This window comes from Podarcis liolepis, assembly GCF_965112155.1.
Source record: "Podarcis liolepis genome assembly, chromosome: 2".
In the NCBI taxonomy this organism is placed as follows: domain Eukaryota; kingdom Metazoa; phylum Chordata; class Lepidosauria; order Squamata; family Lacertidae; genus Podarcis; species Podarcis liolepis.
In genome coordinates, this window is record NC_139555.1 from 10,420,761 (window position 1) to 10,441,157 (window position 20,397).

The 20,397-nt window shown below is 46.9% G+C and overlaps 1 protein-coding gene across 1 annotated transcript; it reads left to right on the forward strand.

Moving 5' to 3' along the window:
- Positions 1–209: 209 nt before the first annotated feature.
- Positions 210–13,742, forward strand: LOC310700893 (uncharacterized protein; the record flags this gene model as incomplete). The annotated part of the gene is made up of 3 exons (XM_083490847.1): positions 210–367; positions 2,910–3,771; positions 13,668–13,742. Exons 1-3 carry the CDS (start codon positions 246–248, stop codon positions 13,740–13,742), a joined length of 1,059 nt encoding a protein of 352 aa, XP_083346973.1. The 5' UTR covers positions 210–245.
- Positions 13,743–20,397: the final 6,655 nt, after the last annotated feature.

Consider the following 20,397-nt stretch of genomic DNA (forward strand, 5'->3'; position numbering starts at 1 on the left):
GGCTCATGAGGAGCCTCTTTTGTGGGGCTAGCGAATCTGGGCCTAGGCCACGTGGAAAGGGTCTTGCAGGGTGCGGCCTAATAGGAGCACGGGATGTTCTGCATTTATATCCGCGGGGGTGGGGGGCGAATCTCATGAGCGATATGTCAAATGTGTTTTTCCGCTTGGGGGGCTGCTGCGTCGCTTGTTCCTGAACCTTTTCTCCTTCCAAATGCCCTGAAGATCCATTGCACACCTTGACTTGCATGAAACCTCCTCTCTCTTATTTGCTCAGTGAACCAGACCGGGAGAAGGAGGAATGGAGGAAAACAGAAATCCGGCCTGAGAACGAAGGTCCCTGTCAAGAGAATGGCCAAGATCTCCTCAGGTGAGGATGAAAGGGGAGGCAGGGAAAAGCAAAGAGCCCCTGAAAACATCCCCACACTCGGGAAGAAGTTGTCGGCCAAACCCCTGCACGGAAGTGTATCTGCAGGAAGACGGTCAGCACTTTCCTATTGGATGGGTGTCACTGAGCAGAGTTTTCAATGGAGATGGTGTATCCTGATGAAGTGGGGGAAACAGAACGGGAGAGCATTTGGGTGTGGAGGATGTCATGCAGATATAGAACTGGACTTGCGTCTTTGACGGGGTGAGCTCCCGTTGCTCGGTCCCAGCTCCTGCCAATACCAAACCACGTCAAAGTGCAAGTAGATAAATAGGTACCTCTCTGGAGGGACGGTAAATGGCGTTTTTGTGTGCTGTCCTGGTTTCGCCAGAAGTGGCTTAGTCATGCTGGCCACATGACCCGGAAAAACTGTCTGCGGACCAATGTTGGCTCCCTCGGTCAGTAAAGCCAGATGAGTGCCCCCCCCCCCGAGTTGCTCCTGACTGGACTTAACTGTCAGGGGTCCTTTACCTTTACCTTTTTAAAAGCACTGCACACTGCCATGCTTCATCTTATCAATGGTAACAACTCCTGAAATGAATGGATGGCTCCAATGCTCCATTTGCTGCCTTCCTTCAAACATTAACATTTGTGTATGTTCTAAGATGTTTAAAATAGTCAAAAAGATGACAGCTTTTAATTCCTCTGAATTTGATATCTCCTTTAGATTTTTAAAGGCTGGCTCCCAAAGTTATTTAGGCCCATAGCTTGGCCGAATGTTAATCACACACACACACTTCAGTGGAAACTGCATGCAGCTGAGCAGCTCACATTCGGAGCATCAACACAGAAAGGAACAGAAAGAAAGCAACACAAATACCGTATTTTTTGCTCTATAAGACTCACTTTTTCCTTCATAAAAAGTAAGGGGAAATGTGTGTGCGTCTTATGGAGCGAATTCAGGCTGCGCAGCTATCCCAGAAGCCAGAACAGCAAGAGGGATTGCTGCTTTCACTGCGCATCGATCCCTCTTGCGGTTCTGGCTTCTGAGATTCAGAATTTTTTTTTTCTTGTTTTCCTCCTTTAAAAACTAGGTGCGTCTTGTGGTCTGGTGCATCTTATAGAGCGAAAAATACGGTATTTTGACGGAAGTGTCTTAGGAAAGCGATTTTAAATCATGGACACCTAGGTTCTGAAAATGGTGTTGCCTGTATTGGTGTGAGGGATGGGGTCCGATGGCACAAATTCCATGTGGTCCCAGTGCAAAGGAAAAGAGCTAAGATCTTCTCCCTTACTATAATGTCCAAACAAGATGGGATGGGGAAGAAGAATGAGAGGTTTGTAAGGAGTCTTCAATAATTTTGCCAAGGAAATTCTTATGTCTCATGCTATTAGCCTTTCTTGTACATGGAGATCCTTTATGAAATGCATTCAGGCCCATCAAACAAATCTGTACTGAGATACACATACTGTATCACCATTTTTACTGCTGGAACTGCTCTGAATCTGACTTCAGGAAGAACGTGTTTTAACTGCGCAGTGTCCTGGAAAAGACACTCTGCATTGGGAAAGAAGGGAACTAAGTTCCCTCCCATTTTCCACTTTCCTGATGTTCCAAATGACCAGTACTTTGGAGTTATGACTTGTGTTGTTGTCAGGATTCTAACTGGCCTGTAACTGACCAAAGAATTCTGCAGAGCAGTTGCTGCTGTGGCTGGCTGGCTGCTCAGGCGAACGTCAGCTCAGTGGCCAACCGCTCAGTCTTCTTGAGGCTCAGGAGCACCTAGCAAATACCTGCTCTGTTCCTGGCACACTAGACTGTAGCTGAGGAAGGCATTTCACGTAAGTTTATGGATTAAACATTCCTCACTATGCCATCAGGTGTGTTTATGCTTGGTGGAAAAGGATAGGTGTAGTAAAGGTAAAGGGACTCCTGACCATTAGGTCCAGTCGTGGCCGACTCTGGGGTTTGGCGCTCATCTCGCTTTATTGGCTGAGGGAGCCGGCATACAGCTTCCGGGTCATTATTAAGCTGCTTCTGGCGAACCAGAGCAGCGCGCAGAAACGCCGTTTGCCTTCCCAACGGAGCGGTACCTATTTATCTACTTGCACTTTGAAGAGCTTTCCAACTGCTAGGTTGGCAGGAGCAGGGACTGAGCAACGGGACCTCACCCCGTCGCGGGGATTCGAACCACCAGCCTTCTGATCGGCAAGTCCTAGGCTCTGTGGTTTAACCCACAAAACAGCGAAATCATGAGCAGCTTCCCATCCACAACAGGTTGCTGAGGTTCTGGCCATTTTCACAGGAACAATGCAACAGTAGATGAAATCAGCAGCAGTGTGCTGGAAGAAAGTCTGAGTGTCGGCGTCTCTGGATCAGATGTCTCTACCTAACCAGGGGGTGGGAGAGAGCAGGGGAACTCTTTCTTTTGCTGCTTCTTTCTGTGCCTGGAAGGAAGAATGCAGGAGGGAGGATTTCCTTCAATGACTAGACATGCTTGCTGTTCCCTCTCTCACTGCATCTTGTCTTCTCTTTTGTTTCCAGGATGTCTGCCAACGTCTCCCCTGGTCCCCTCCTCTCCAAACCCCCCCTGCGGGTGAAAGAAGGCTCCCTGGTAGTCAGATGGCTGCGTTTAGTTTCTGGTCTCCAGTTGTGCGCATTCCTGATGGTTATTTTGGCCTTGCCGATGTGCATTATGTCAACGATCAGTGTCAACTGGCGAGTGTGGAGTGTGGAAAACATCGAGGGAATCGGCTCTGGAAACATCTGGATTGGAATCTGGGATGTCTGCTTTTGGAAAGACCCTTCTAACGACGGCAACTCTTTTTGGCATTGCGAAGATCTCGATGAGCAACATCCAACCCTCCCGAAGGAAATTTTTATTGCACAGGATTTAATGGCATTAGCTTCCATTATGAATTCAGTGGCCCTGGGATTAATTTCTTTTGCCTCGTACAATGTGTTCAAGCCCAGAAAACATAAGGATTTTCTCTTTCGCTTTTTTAGGCTTGGAGCTCTGCTGAACTTATCTGCAGGGATACTCGTCCTGATTTCTGTGGTCTGGAACACGTCTGCTGTCTTGCAAAATGGGGAAATTGACTTCCCTGAAACTTTTGAATTGCCTCAACTTCCGAGCGAGCAGCATATTGGACCTTCTATTTATGTAGGCTATATCGCTGCAGGTTTCCAGCTGCTGAGTGCAGCATTGGTTGGGATTGAGAGATGTTGCATCAGGACCACCGCAACAGATACATCTCTAATAGAAACTGTAGTGGTGATTACCCCAGGAAGTGCGGTGAAAAGCGAGAGTCTAACTACTTGTTCGAAGTGTGGTTCTCTGCTGGACCTGGTAATTCAAGAGAAATCCTCCACGGTGGAGATGGAGGAAAGTTGTGCAAAAGATCTTGTAATTCCAGAGGAATCCTGCACAGTAGAGATGGAGGAAAGCCGTACGCCCCAAAGCTCACCTGAAGGACATCAAAGTCCACCTGAAGTCCCAAAACATACTATTATACATGTTATACCCTACAACAGGGAGTCGTAAACTATCAGATCCAGATCAACGCAGATCGCTCCATACACCCATGGATCTGCGTGGATCAGGATCTGATAGTTTTGTTTTGGGACTTCAGGTGGGCTTTGATTTCCTTCAGGTGAGGAGGCCCTTTTTTGTGACTAGTAGTTAGTTAGTTAGTTAGTTAGTTAGTTATTAAAGATTTTGTTGATTTACAAAAGTGTGCAATGTCTCTCTTTCATGTTCCCCCCCCCCCCCATGTAACATTTTTATAAATCATTTTCATTTGTTGAGACATTAGGAAGAAAAGGGGAAATAGGTGGAGGGGGGGAACGATGGGTGGGGGTGGGGTTGGGTAGCGATTTTTCTATTTTACTTACTATACGTAGGGTTTGGTGTCAGCATTGTTTGTGCAGGTTCTTTGCTGTTTGCTTGTAATTAATAAACCAATTAATAAACCAATATTAATTAAAATATTGACTCTGTTCGCATGATCTTGGCCGGTCTTAATGCACGCTCTCGTCCCGTTTTTCAGAGCCTCCTCCAGAGCAGACCCACTAAAGCCTAACCGGTTGGTCTACTCCTGTGTAGGATTCAGTTCTTGATAATTGGGCACTTGGGTCTGGGTTAAAGGCGGATCTACACGGATCCTCATGGATCCTCCACTTTTTAAAAAATAACTCCATCAAATGCAGTGTCAAATCACACCTGGAAGGCACGCCTACAGACTGGACTATCAAAAACGTGGCTGCAGCACCACAAAAACTTGGATCCGAGGCATGGATCCTCATGAATTCATATGATTTTTATAGTGAAACAAAATCAAAACACCATGATACTGTAGACCACTTTTTAGTCTGTAAGCAGAACCAAAGAAATCACGCATCCACTGTTTCGTGCTGCCGAAATGGAGCAAAAACATGGTTAAAAAACACGGATCCTGATGGATCCTCATGATTTTTGCATTAGATCAGGCCAAAGTCACCGTCAGCTCAAATACCATGGCCATGGGCACAGTATCCACCACAAAAATCACGAATCCACGGCTTCCTGGCGACACCGTAGCCCAAAAACGTGGTTTTGAAGCACGGATCCTCATGCTTTTTGCACTAGATCAGCCCAAAGTCACTGTCAAATCACACATCATGTCTAGGGGCACAGCCTGCACCACAAAAAACTCGGATCCACGGCTTCCTGGTCATACCATGGCCCAAAAACGTGGTTTTGAAGCACGGATCCTCCTGGATCCTCATGCTTTTTGCATTGAGCCACCCCAAACTCACCGTCAAATCACACATCATGTCCACAAAAAACTCAGATCCACGGCTTCCTGGTCAGCCCCAAACACTCAGTCTCATAACAAAAAATACTCAACGGAGTTAGGGCTGAGGGTAGGGGAAGTACAATCATGATCTTTCCAGTCCTCTAGAAGCTGACCCTTTTGGTCATTTTGATCATGGAGCCAAATATCTCTTCCCAAGTTTTAAGAGCCTAAACAAGTAAAGAACAAGCTTGCCCTTTACATGCAAAAGCCCTGAAATACAGCCCATTGGGCAACTGATCATGGGGCTGGGAGGAGGGAGGTAAGGACTAGCACCTTCTCTGCCCTCCACCTCCAACAGCTACACCTGAAAGTTTCATGATGGGGTTCGATTTAAGAAGCTGAATGTTTATAAAGGCACTTAACGAATTTCTGCCACGGAAATTCTGAACAGAAACACTCTGCAGGTTCAGCCCCTAACAGAAACTGCTCTACGGTCTCTGTGTTGGGAAATGGGAACAGATCTTGCTCATCACCAACCTTCCCTCCGCAAATCAGTATCACTATGAGGCTGAACTGAACAGCTTGCTCCAGAGTTTTAAGAGATACGTTTCTGTGGTGTAGTGGTTAAGAGCGGTGGACTCTAATCTGGTGAGCTGGGTTCGCTTCTCCGCTTCTCCACATGCAGCTGCTGGGTGACCTTGGGCCAGTCACACTTCTCTCTGAACTCTCTCAGCCCCACCTACCTCACAAGGTGTCTGTTGTGAGGGTGGAAGGGAAAGGAGATTTTTAGCCACTTTGAGACTCCTTCAAGTAGAGAAAAGCAGGATATAAAAACCAACTCCATGAATAAGAATTCTATGGAAAAGGACCCCCCCTGCCATGATGATGAAAACTTCATCATCTTCATCCTGGGAAAAAATGACTATTGGGGTTCCACAAGGTTCTGCCCTGGGCCTGGTGCTATTCAATATTTTTATAAATGATTTGGATGATGGAATAGAGGGCATGCTAATCAAATTTGCAAATGACTGCAAACTGGGAGGGGTTGCTAATACACCAGAGGGCGGGTCAGAATTCAAAAATGACCTGAAAAGCCTAGAGAGCTGGGCCAAAACCAACAATATGGAGTTCAGTAGGGAGAAATGTAAGGTACTACACCTGGATAGAAAAAATGAAATGCACGGGTGGGGGACACTTGGCTTGACAACAGTACCTGTGAAAGGGATCTGGGAGTCTTAGCCAACCACAAGCTGAACATGAGTCAACAGTGTGATGTGGCAGCTAAGAACGCCAATGCAATTCTGGGCTGCATCAGTAGGAGTATAGTGTCTAGATCAAGCGAAGGAATGCTACCACACTATTCTGGTTGGTCAGACCACACCTGAAATACTGTTTCCAGTTCTGGGCACCACAGTTGAAGAAGGATATTGTCAAGCTGGAGCATGTCCAGAGGAGGGTGACCAAAATGTAAAAGGTCTGGAATCCAAGCCCTATGAGGAGAGACTTAGGGAGCTGGATTTGCTTAATATAGAGAAGAGAAGATTAAGGAGTGACATGATAGCCATGTTTAAATATTTGAAGGGATGTCATGTTGAAGAGGGAGCAAGCTTGTTTTCTGCTGTTCTAGAGACTAGGATGCAGAATAATGGATTCAAACTATGGGAAAAGAGATTCCACCTAAACATTAAGAAGAACTTTCTGTCAGTAAGGGCTGTTGGACAGTGGAATATGCCACCTCGGAGAGTAGTGGAGTCTCCTTCTTTGGAGGTTTTTGAGTGGAGGCTGGCTGGCCATCTGTCAGGAGTGCTTTGCTTGTGTGTTCCAGCATGGTCCTTGCGGTCTCTTCCAGCTCTATGATTTTATGATTCTATGACACTAGCTAGCACGCTGCACTGTTCCATTAGATAGATATTGTTGCTATTTTTTAAGCTAAAGGTTATGTATAGCTGCCATCTATTAGTCTTTGAGCTAGTGTGGTGTAGTGGTTAAGAGCGGTGGACTCGTAATCTGGTGAGCTGGGTTCGCTTCCCCGCTCCTCCACATGCAGCTCCTCACAGGGTGTCTGTTGTGGGGAAGGAAGGGAAAGGAGATTGTTAGCTGCTTTGAGTCTCCTCAAGGGGAGTGAAAGGCGGAATATCAAGTCCAAACTCTTCTTCCAAACTCTTTGTAATAGTGACATTTCCCATAAATATGCTGAGACACAACTGAATAATGTTATAGATTTCAATGGGATTCATGGAAGGGCCAAGTTTATTCAGCAGTTTAAATGAATGGGGCATGGAAGGGCTTAACTGGTTCTTAAGCAGGGCCAAAACCTGGGGGAAGGAATCTTCAGTCTCTGCAGAAAACAGCAGGCACAACAACATTTTGTATGGAATGCAGAGCCAGTTCTTCTCATAAGCAAGTAAGGGGAGCCCCTGAGGTGCTGGATGCGCCACTAGAGCTGGTGGCATGGTGTGAGTACCAAGGTTGGTTTTGCTCTCTGCATTTTTCCTGAAGTTGTTGAGCTGTGAAAATCATGCCCACTGCCCCCTAGAAGGCTGGAAACCATTTTGGGATTCAGGAAGGGTCACCTCGGATAATGTTAAGAGACGGTTTGTTAAGATCCTTGCAAGCATTTTGCCGGCCACAGCTAATAGAGAGATGCCGCGATAGTTTCCACAATCAGTTCTATCACCTTTTTAAAAAGAGATTGATAATTTTGGCATCCCTGAAGTCTGCTGGGATCGCTTCTCTCTCCCAGATTTTTTTAATGCGCTTGTGAAGTTGTTGTGTAAGTTCAATTCCACCCGCTTGGAAGATTTCAGCAGGTATCCCATCAGGTCCACTGGCTTTGTTGTTTTTCACTTGGTTAATAGCTGTACACAACTCTCCAAGATTTGGAGATACAGCAAGCTCATCTCTGTGGGATTTGTGAGAGGACCTCAGCAGCTATGGGGGAGTTGTGGTTGAGGAGATGTTGGTAGTGTCCTTTCCAGCACAGTGCAATAGCTTCTTTATCTTTTAGAAGTGTGGTACCATCTGCTGAGCGTAGGGGGCATATGCCATGATTTATTGGTCCATAGATGGTCTGTGTGGCTTTAAAGAAACTCTGTGCATCATGAGTGTCGGATAAGTGCTGGATCACTTGAGCTTTTTTTTATCCACCAGGTGTTTTTTAGTTCTCTGGTTCTTAGCAAGCAGTGAATTGCCAGGACTTGGAAGCCCCCTGGTGATGAAATCACTCTTTCCACCCACCCACCCCCTTTCAAAAATGTGCATGGAATGAATGAGCTGGCATTCAAATCTATTCTTTTAAAAGCATATTTTCTATTATTATTGGGTCCATTCTGACAAATATTGGGTCCATTCTCTCACTTCTGACCCTTCTTGATTCCCTCATTTCTTGGGGTTGGACTAGATGACCCATGGGGTCCCTTCCAACTCTTCCATTCTACAATTCTCTCACCTACAATTCTGACACCCCCTTCAGGTTGTACCAATCATACCAGCAGATAAACCGCATTTTCTCCAGTTGATGGTCTTTTTTTAGGGGGTAGAAAGGAGCGTGGGTTTGTTTTGGAGGTTTTGTTAGGAAATCCTGACATCCAGTGGATGGGGAACGCCTGACAGCTGACGTTACACTCCCAACATCCACTTAAAAGCCATATGGTATCTTGAAACGCTTCCCCCAAAGGGATTCTGGGAGCTGTAGTGCTGAGAGCCGTATGGAGACCCTCTATGCCCTTCCCAGAACTACCATTCCCAGAGTTCCCTGGGAAGTTGTGGGCATCTATTTTGAGAGGCAATGGAGTGCACCTCTGGGGGGTGAACTCAAAACTTTTCAGCAGGCGCTGGAAGGAAAAAACAAAGGAGACACCTGCGAGAAGCCAAGTTACAGGAAACCAGGCAGAGGCCTTGACGGTGGTGGCGCCTTCTTCATGGTGATCCACTACTGCTTTATTTATTTATTTTTATAATTTTTATTAGATTTTATACAATTGTAACACATACTGGAACAAACGTTGCACAACCCAAAAAAACAAACCAAAACAAAGATTACAAAAGGAAAAAAGAAAGAGATAAAGAATACATCTATAACAAATAACAGACAAATGAACCACACAAACGAGCTTAATTATTTAAAAATCCAATCTTCTAGACATATTACTTGACTTCCTCTCACCCCTCCCTTCTGAGTTTCTTTGTGTCTGAATGTAAGTTTTCCAATCTCATTATTAAAACACAATATTCCAGTTATAATCAAATTTCTTCACTTTTCTTAGTGTTCTAAATCCCATTTATTGAAATAAATCCTAATTTAATCCTAGGCCTGTTAGGTACTTTCAAGTAACTTCTAATTTTTAATATTACAATATTTATTCAAATGGTCCTTAAATTTCCTCAAATCTTCTTGATATTCCTCTTCTTTCTGGTCGCAGATTCTTTCAGTAAGGTCAGCTAGCTCCATGAAGTCCATCATCTTCATTTGCCATTCTTCCACAGTTGGTAGTTCTTGTGTTTTCCACTTCTTGGCTAGTAAGATTTGAGCAGCAGTTGTGGTATACAAAAATAATTTTACATCTTTCTTGGGCAATTCCAAACCTGTTATTCCTAGAAGAAAGGCTTCTGGTTTCTTTATTAATGTATATTTCATTATTTTTTTCAATTCATCCTAAATCTTTTCCCAGAAGTCTTTCACCTTGGGACGGGTCAACCACATATGATAAAAAGTTCCTTCTTTTTCTTTGCATTTCCAACATAGATTATCGCAGTTATGGTAAATCTTTGCTAATTTAACAGGGGTCAAGTACCATCTATACATCATTTTCATTCTCTTTTCCTTTAACATCGTACATGCGGTAAACTTGATCCCTTTCTTCCATAACCTCTCCCAGTCCTCCATCATTATATTATGTCCCACATCTCTTGCCCAATCAATCATAACCGATTTAACTTGTTCATCCTTTGTATGCCACTCTAAAAATAAATTAGACATTTTAGACATATTCTTAACTTTAGTATCTAACAACTCCGTTTCCAATTTGGTTTTTTCTATTGCAAAACCATTTTTCTTGTCAATCTTAAATAATTCATTAATTTGATAATATTGAAGCCAATTCACTTGATCTTTAATTTGATCAAACGGTTTTAACTTAATACCTTCCTGATCCTCAATCTGTAAGTCTGAGCATCTCAACCATTTATTTTCCATATTTTACTTTTTTGGGGCCCGTGCTTCCATTGGCAAAAGCCATTTAGGGATCCACTACTGCTTTAAGGGAGGTCTTGGAATAAGTAGATCTGTTGCTGTTCTCCTGCGCTCCCTGCCTCCCGCCCTGGTCCGTGTGCCCTTCTCCCAAGCTCTGCATACTATTTCATATTTGGTTCTGCATTGCAATAGTGCAACGATGAGAGCATGTTGCCAGGGGGGACTATTCTGACAGGGGTGGGGCCAAAGGACCTACCTATGTGCTCTTTCCATCTGTCGATCCTGGCTAGCTGACAAATCCAGAAGGCTTTGAAGTAAGTTGGTTCCAAACGACACTGCACTGTGTCCCTTCGCAACACCCCCCAAACGCAAATTCTTAGGGTGACTTTGCCCTTGTAAACGAGTGGTTTTTGCTAGCAAAAAGTCCAGCTTCTTGTTGCTGCAAGGTGGTATCTGTACTACGACTTCAGGGCCTGATACTCACCATTTCACCCCCTGCACCAAGGCATTCCCACACTTTACTAATGCTCTCAAGCTCCACCAACCTTGAAGCTTCCAGCTTTTCTCTTTGGGACATTGCCTCTTGAACAACTGCTTCCTGCCCATTTTGGGGAGCCCTTGTCAATTTCAATAAATTGTGCACGCTTGCTACCTTAGAGCTTGCAGGCTCAGTCTTGGCTGTCATTGTTGAGTGGTGCCAAAACAGCTGGTTGCATGGACCCAGGGAGCAGAGTGCCACAGTCTTGAATTGAGATTAATTTTTCCACATCTCTTGACTTCCAGGTTTTTCTTTGTTTGCTTGTGGTCCATATCATTGAGGAGTCCAAGATCACTTTTAATACAAATCTATTAACTGATAGATTGGGAAATTTAGCCAATAATCTTAGTAAACCACAACAAAATCCTTAAATTCCTCTACCTATAATCACATTAAATACTACGAAAGAATACAATGAAGATCAATGGACAAACGTACTGGAGTTAATTTCAAATAATAGAACATAATGTGTTAGGAATTATAAAACAATTGTATGCAGAAAATGATAAAAAATAGGAATGTCTATTGATGATATCCTATAACATGAAAAGATGATATCCTATAACATTAAAAGGAAAAAAATCCCGAATTTGTCTATTTATTCAAGGTACTACCAATAAACACTCCTCCAGAGAAATGAAAGAGCTGACAAAAAATGTACATCTATGAGTACACGAAGGAAAGAAATCCAGAAGAGGAACAAGCCAAAGGGAACAAGGACACAAATGCTAGAGAACACGTAAAAGAGGCCTCCATGTGATTCCCTATCAGTAAACTATCAGATCCAGATCCACGCAGATCTCTACAGTTTGTTAAGGGCGTCGGGAACTGTAGTTTCTTCGGGGCTCTGGAAAGCGCAGTGTGTCAAGGGAGCTGGGAACTGTAGTTTAAGGGTGCTGGGACCTGTAGCTCCCGGGATGTGCAGATGCACGCGTTTGCTTTAAACGCAATTCCGCAACCCATAGGAAGGTTTATCATGAGGAATACACTCTTGTGCACGGAAATGAAATTACAAAACCCTTGGTTTTTATATTTTTAAAAAATTGACAGTGTAGGTTTGCTTGGAAGGGACTTGAGTGTTGTGATGTACCAGGTTGTTTTTATGTGCATATCTATATAACATATGGGACCAAAGGGGGTGGGAAATATGTCTACGTCTGAACTGTAGTTAAATGCGGAGAAAATATTTGCAGTTCCTACGGAAACTACCGGGGGGGGGGGAGACATCTTTAAAGTTGTTAAATGTTACAAATATTAGGCCTGAACGTATCCTTTCGACTTGACAGCTCAGGGAAGATACCAAGCTTTATGAATCCTATAAAATCAACCCCTTTGCCAAGTTCTTCCACTCCAGCACCATTTTGCCCTTGGAAAAAATACTCTTTCCCCTTCCACCTCCCCAGGATTGAAGACATGTGTACACACCTCCTGCCCCAGGAAATGCCCAGAGGTGACAATTGCTGGGCTCCTTGTTCTCCAAGGGAAGACAAATCTCATCCCCAGACTTGCCTCCGGCTCCAGACATGCCAAGGAATTTCTGTTGTACTTTGGGTGGTGGGTACTTAAGACATGTTTGCCCATGATGCTAAGCTTATACTGTACTTGGGTGTTGCCCTGACATAGCTGCCTATGCTAATCTCGTGTAACCCTCCCCTTTTGTGACATGTTAGTGATGTAGCAATGATGTATTGATGATGCTGTGCAAACTGTATTCTGACATATGGTGGGAAAGTTTTCAAAGTCAATGTGGCCCCATGCTCTGGGTTCACTGGCTGCTGTTGAACCTGTTGCGCAACAATAAAGGCTCTGAGGCTACTGACTGCTGCTTTGCTCCAAATTGCTTGCTTGCTGGGATTTCCTTATTTTACTGACCACGTGGACCTGTGGGGGGACCTGTACCCCGACAAGCTGGGCTGTTGAGTAGTCTCTCCAGCTGGAATTTTCCTTACCAGTGTGGAACCTCTAATGGAGCTATCTCCCCACTCCCCCCAAAAATATTGTTCCTTAGACTGTCCCTGTGGCTGGCTTTTTGGTTTTTTAAGAAAAGCACATTTCACATCAAATTTAGCTGCAGATTAAGCTGGAGGAAGGGAGGGGTCACTCTCTCTCTCCTAAACCTCTCCTGTCCACCACCACCCTTTTCTGGGCACAATTATTTTAGACAGCCCACCCCTGTTTCCTTCCTATGCAGAGTTTAGGCCCAATAAACTGCTATTACTGTTATTATTGTGAGCTTTGCAATGGTCATGGGGGATAATTTGCAGGAAATGTGTGGCTTACTGTGTTTCTTTTTTAAAAAAGATCTATTTGCAAAAGGTTTATATAGAAAATCAATCAATCAATTACTAATAGGTCCTCAAAACACCTGGGGAGGTACTGCTGCTAGAAACTATTCCCCCTCCCCGCCCGTCCCACTTCTAATGCAAACCCCCTTCCTCAGTCAAGATGGGATTTCTGCTAAAAGAGAGTTGGACAACTTGGGGGTTTCAGCAGGAAATTCAAGGCAGCCCCCTGCCTGAATGAGACTGGATTCCCCTGCTAAAACAAAGAAGGGGGGCTGTTTAGGAGATAGATCCAGACAAACCCGTTTCTGAATCAGGAAGGGGTTTGCTTGGAATCCCGCCCAACTGAGCAGAATTTAAGCCCTGCTCATCGGCTGACGTTGAAAACCAGACATCGGCCGGCCCTGGGCAGGATGGCACACCGAGCCTCCTTACATCTGTTCAAAGGAGGCTGCAAAGCGGAGGTCATGTTTGTATCATTTCATGGTCTTCTTTATTTCTATGCTCTTTCAGATGTGGCTTCATAGCCGAGTGAGAGATTTGAGCCCCAGTGCCTTCCAGGTCCTAGTTTGGCAGTCTAACCACTAGGCCGCACTGCCTCTCTACCTTCCTGCTTAAACCAGCTTTCTTTTTAGGACTGTGAACTTTTAAGGCGCCCCCACCAAGAATCCTGGGAACTGTAGTTTGTTAAAGGTGCTGGGAACTGCAGCTTTCTCAGGGTTCTGGAAACCATATTGAGCTCTTTGGAATTTTCAGATATTGCGGGGGAGGTGGGCTGTTAACAGATGCTGCGGAAATGAATTCTTCTTGTGGTTTTCCGTGTACGAGATCCATCCCAGTATATAAGCACTACGGTTTGGGAGGAGGCCAGTTATTTGGAAAGCACAAGGTCGACAGAAAAAGACACCCAGACTTTTGTGGACTGTGGCAGATGAGGTCAGAGGGAGACTGCGATTTGGGGAGAATGTATCTTATTCTAAGGAAAGCTTAATTCCAAAGAAACAGAAAAGATGTTTGACTTTCTAGGATATGGCACTGCTGTTCAGATCGCAAGTTACCCAACCTCACAATTACTTAGAGTCATGCAAACAGACCGATAGCCCATTCTAGTCCAATGCACTGATGTCCACAAAAGCCGGATGGGTGATTCAAGGAAGCTTCCAGGCAGGGCATGAAGGCATTTAGCTCTCCCCCCCCCTCCCAGAACTGATATTCCAGGACAAACCTTTTTTATATCAGAACTTTAATGCGCTATTAGAATTAAAAGAGGGGGAAACCCAGCCGGATGGGCGGGGTCTAACTAAATAATTATTACGTTATTTTTTGCTCTATAGGGCGCACCTGACCATAGGGCGCACCTAGTTTTCAGAGGGGGAAATCAAGGGAAAAAATATGACCTCCCCCCATCCCTGGGAGCAGCCAAGTTACAGGGAACCAGGCAGATGCCTTCTCAGTGGTGGCGCCTTCTTCATGGTGGTCCACTACTGCTTTAAGGGAGGTCTTGAAATAAGTAGATTTGTTGCAGATCCAAAACACCCACCCCCCCCACACACATGAAAACAAAGACCACCACAGCCAACTACAAATGAATAACCACACCCTAGGCCACCCGACCCCACCCCCACCCATCTTCCCCCCCTCCACCTCTTTCCCCTTTCCTTCCTAATGTCTCAACAAATGAAAATGATTTGTAAAAATGTTACATGGGGGAAAAAACATGAGAGAGAGACATTGCACACTTTTGTAAATCAACAAAATCTTTAATAAATAAATAAATAAATACTAAAAAAAAAATAATCATAAAAAGAGGCCTCCTCACTGGAAGGACATCAAAGCCCACCTGAAGTCCCAAAATCCCTGAAGTCCTGATCCACGCAGATCTATGCGTGTATGGAGTGATCTGCGTGGATCTGCATCTGACAGTTTACGACTCCCTGTTGTAGGGAATCACATGTATAATCAATCGTATGATTGGGGACATCAGGTGGCCTATGATGTCCTTCAGGTAAGCTTTGGGTGTATGGCTTTCCTCCATCTCCACTGCGCAGGATTCCTCTGGAATGACAAGATCACTTGCCCAGCTTTCCTCCATCTCCACTACGCAGGATTCCTCTGGAATGACAAGATCACTTGCCCAGCTTTCCTCCATCTCCACTACGCAGGATTCCTCTGGAATGACAAGATCACTTGCCCAGCTTTCCTCCATCTCCACTACGCAGGATTCCTCTGGAAAGACAAGATCACTTGCCCAGCTTTCCTCCATCTCCACTACGCAGGATTCCTCTGGAATGCCAAGATCACTTGCACAGCTTTCCTCCATCTCCACTACGCAGGATTCCTCTGGAATGACAAGATCACTTGCCCAGCTTTCCTCCATCTCCACTACGCAGGATTCCTCTGGAAAGACAAGATCACTTGCCCAGCTTTCCTCCATCTCCACTACGCAGGATTCCTCTGGAATGCCAAGATCACTTGCCCAGCTTTCCTCCATCTCCACTACGCAGGATTCCTCTGGAATGACAAGATCACTTGCACAGCTTTCCTCCATCTCAACTGTGCAGGATTCCTCTGGAATGACAAGATCACTTGCACAGCCTTCCTCCATCTTAACTGCACAGGATTTGACAAGATCTTCCGCATGGGTTTCCTCCATCTCCACTGCGGAGGATTTCTCTTGAATTACCAGGTCCAGCAGAGAACCACACTTTGAACAAGTAGTAAGACTCTCGCTTTTCCCCGCACTTCCTGGGGTAATCACCACTACAGTTTCTATTTGAGATGTATCTGTTGTGGTGCTCCTGATGCAACATCTCTCCATCCCAACCAATGCTGCACTCAGCAGCTGGAAACCCCCAGCAATACAGCCTAGATAAATAGAAGGTCCAATATGCTGCTCACTGGGAATTTGAGGCAACTCAAAAGTTTCAGGGAAGTCAATTTCCCCATTTTGTAAGACAGCAGACATGTTCCATATCACGGAAATCAGGATGAGTATCCCTGCTGGTAAGTTCAGCAGAGCTCCAAGCCCAAAAAAGGTTAAGAGAAAATCCTTATGGTTTCTGGTCTCGAACACATTGCAGAGGGCAAATGCTTGTAATCCAAGGGCCGCTGAATTCATAATGGCAGCTAAGGCCATTAAGTCCTGAGCAACAAAAATTTCCCTCGGGAGGTTTGGATGTTGTTCATGGAGCTCTTCACAATGGTAATAATAGTTTCCGTCGTTAGAAGGGTCTTTCAAAAAACAGACCTGCCAGATTCCGATCCAGATGTTTCCAGAGGCAATTCCCTTTATGTTTTCGACACGCCACACTCGCCAGTTGACAATGGCTATTGAGGCAATGCACATCATCCAGGCCATAATATCCATCAGGAACGCACACAAGAGGAGGCAGGACACCAATCTCAGCCACCTGACTACCAGGGAGCCTTCTTTCACCCGCAGGGGGGGGTTGGAGATGAGGGGAGCAGGGGAGACCTTGGAAGACATCCTGGAAACAAAAGAGAAGACAACATGCAGTGAGAGAGGGAATAACAAGCATGTCTAGTCATTGAAGGACATCCTTCCATGCACAGAAAGAAGCAGCAAAAGAAAGAGTTCCCCTGCTCTCCCCCCCACCCCCCGGTTAGGTATAGACATCTGATCCACACATACTCTCTTCCAGCAAACTGCTACTGATTTAATATACAGTGGTGCCTCGCAAGACAAAATTAATTCGTTCCGCAAGTCTCTTCATCTTGCGGTTTTTTCGTCTTGCGATGCACGGTTTCCCATAGGAATGCATTGAAAATCAATTAATGCGTTCCTAGGGAAACCGCCTTCAGACCAGGTCCGGGGACAGTCTGTCCCCAGACCTCTTCTGAAGGCTGGGGGGGGGGGACAAGGGCTTTTCTTCCCACCCCCAGCATTTTAAAAAACCCTGGGACAGCGGAGGACTTCTCCGCTGTCCGGGCGATCTTAAAATGATGGCGGGCGGCATTTTAAAATCGCCCCGGGACAGCGGAGGACTTCTCCACTGTCCGGGGCGATTTAAAAGCCCCTGGGAAGGCAGGCAGGGGGGACAAAGACTTTCGCCCCCCACCCGCCTTCAGAAGGTGTTCCCGCCCCCCCCCCCCGGCCCGGCTTCGCAGCAGCGCTACGAAGCCCGGCGGCTGGGGCAGGTGTTCCCGCCTCCCGCCCGGCTTCGCAGCAGTGCTACGAAGCCCGGCGGCTGGGGCAGGTGTTCCTGCCCCCCGCCCGGCTTCGCAGCAGCGCTACGAAGCCCGGCGGCTGGGGCAGGTGTTCCCGCCCCCCCCCCCCGCTTCGGAGCAGCGTTCCGAAGCGGGGTGGCTGGGGCAGGTGTTTCTGCCCCCCGCCCGGCTTCGCAGCAGCGCTACGAAGCCCGGCGGCTGGGGCAGGTGTTCCCGCCCCCCCACCCCGCTTCGGAGCAGCGTTCCGAAGCGGGGTAGCTGGGGCAGGTGTTCCCGCCCCCCCGCCCGGCTTCGCAGCAGCGCTACGAAGCCCGGCGGCTGGGGCAGGTGTTCCCGCCCCCCCACCCTGCTTCGGAGCAGCGTTCCGAAGCGGGGTGGCTGGGGCAGGTGTTTCCGCCCCCCGCCCGGCTTCGCAGCAGCGCTACGAAGCCCGGCGGCTGGGGCAGGTGTTCCCGCCCCCCCACCCCGCTTCGGAGCAGCGTTCCGAAGCGGGGTGGCTGGGGCAGGTGTTTCCGCCCCCCCACCCCGCTTCGGAGCAGCGTTCCGAAGCGGGGTGGCTGGGGCAGGTGTTCCCGCCCCCCGCCCGGCTTCGCAGCAGCGCTACGAAGCCCGGCAGCTGGGGCAGGTGTTCCCGCCCCCCCCCCCCGCTTCGGAGCAGCGTTCCGAAGCGGGGTGGCTGGGGTAGGTGTTCCCGCCCCCCCGCCCGGCTCCGCAGCAGCGCTACGAAGCCCTGCGGCTGGGGCAGGTGTTCCCCCCCCCCCCGCTCCGCTTTGGAGCACCGGGAGAAGCGATCTCCCCGCAGCCGCTTGCTTCAAAAGAGGTCCGGGACCCCTTTTGAAGCAAGTGGCTGCGGGGAGAAGCGCAGCCGCTTGCTTCAAAAGAGGTCCGGGGGCAGCGCTGCCCCCGGACCTCTTTTGAAGCAAGGGGCGGTGGGGAGAAGCGATCTCCCCGCTGCCCCTTGCTTCAAAAGAGAAGACCCGCTGGCCCCGGGGCAAGCTTCGTTTTGCGAAGGAAGCCCATAGGGAAATTCGTCTTGCGAGGCAACTCGAAAACGAAAAAACCTTTCGTTTTGCGAGTTTTTCGTCTCGCGAGGCGTTCGTCTTGCGGGGTACCACTGTACTCTTGCACTGTTGCTGTAAAAATCAGCAACCTGTTGTGGATGGGAGCTGCTCATGTTTCGCTGTCCTGCTATCTGCTACTGCAGCTATCCTTTTCCACCGAGCATAAACACACCTGATGGCATAGTGAGGAATGCTTAATCCATAAACTTACGTGAAATGCCTTCCTCAGCTAGAGTCTAGCGTGCCAGGAACAGAGCAGGTATTTGCTAGGTGCTCCTGAGCCTCAAGAAGACTGAGCGGTTGGCCACTGAGCTGACGTTCGCCTGAGCAGCCAGCCAGCCACAACAGCAACTGCTCTGCAGAATTCTTAGGTCAGTTACAGTTACAGTTAGAATCCTGACAACAACACAAATCATAACTCCAAGGTACTGGTCATTTGGAACATCAGGAAAGTGGAAAATGGGAGGGAACTCAGTTCCCTTCTTTCCCAATGCAGAGTGTTTATTCCAGGACACTGTGCAGTTAAAACACGTTCTTCCTGAAGTCAGATTCAGAGCAGTTCCAGCAGTAAAAATGGTGATGTGTGTATCTCAGTACAGATTTGTTTGATGGGCCTGAATGCATTTCATAAAGGATCTCCATGTACAATAAAGGCTAATAGCATGAGGCCCTGAACAATAAGATTTGCCTTGGCAAAATTATTGAAGACTCCTTACAAACCTATCCTTCTTCCCCATCCCATCTTGTTCGGACATTATAGTAAGGGAGAAGATCTTAGCTCTCTTCCTTTGCACTGGGATTACATGAAATTTGTGCCATGGGACCCCATCACTCACACCAATATGGGCAACACCATTTTCAGAACCTAGGTGCCCATGATTTAAAATCGCTTTCCTAAGACACTTCAGTCAAAATATTTGTGTTGCTTCCTTCCTGTTCCTTTCTGTGTTGATGCTCCGAATGTGAGCTGCTCAGCTGCATGCAGTTTCCACTGAAGTGTGTGTGTGTGTGTGTGTGTGTGTGTGTGTGTGTGTGATTAACATTCGGCCAAACAATGGGCCTAAATCCATCTATTTCACCTGAAATAACTTTGGGAGCCAGCCTTTAAAAATCTAAAGTAGATATCAAATTCAGAGGAATTAAAAGCTGTCATCTTTTTGACTATTTGAAACATCTTAGAACATACACAAATGTTAATGTTTGAAGGAAGGCAGCAAATGGAGCATTGGAGCCATCCATTCATCCCAGGTGTTGTGACCATTGATAATATGAAGCACTTTCACATCGCATGTCAGTGTGCAGTGCTTTTTAAAAGGTAAAGGACCCCTGACAGTTAAGTCCAGTCACGGCTCTGGGGTTGCGCCACTCATTGGCTTTACTGGCCAAGGGAGCTGACGTTGGTCCGCAGACAATTTTTCCGGGTCATGTGGCCAGCATGACTAAGCTGCTTCTGGCGAACCAGAGCAGCGCACAGAAACGCTGTTTACCTTCCCGCCGGAGTGGTACCTATTTATCTACTTGCACTTTGACGTGGTTTGGAACTGCTAGGTTGGCAGGAGCAGGGACCAAACAACGGGAGCTCACCCCGTCAAATACGCAAGTCCAGTTCTGTATCTGCATGACATCCTCCACACCCAAATGCTCTCCCGTTCTGTTTCCCCCACTTAGTCAGGATACACCATCTCCATTGAAAACTCTGCTCAGTGACACCCATCAAATAGAAAAGTGCTGACCGTCTTCCTGCAGATACACTTCCCTGCAGGGGTTTGGCCGACAAGTTCTTCCCGAGTGTGGGGATGTTTTCAGGGGCTCTTTGCTTTTCCCTGCCTCCCCTTTCATCCTCACCTGAGGAGATCTTGGCCATTCTCTTGACAGGGACCTCCGTTCTCAGGCCGGATTTCTGTTTTCCTTCATTCCTCCTTCTCCCCGTCTGGTTCCCTGAGAAAATAAGAGAGAGGAGGTTTCATGCAAGTCAAGGTGTGCAATGGATCTTC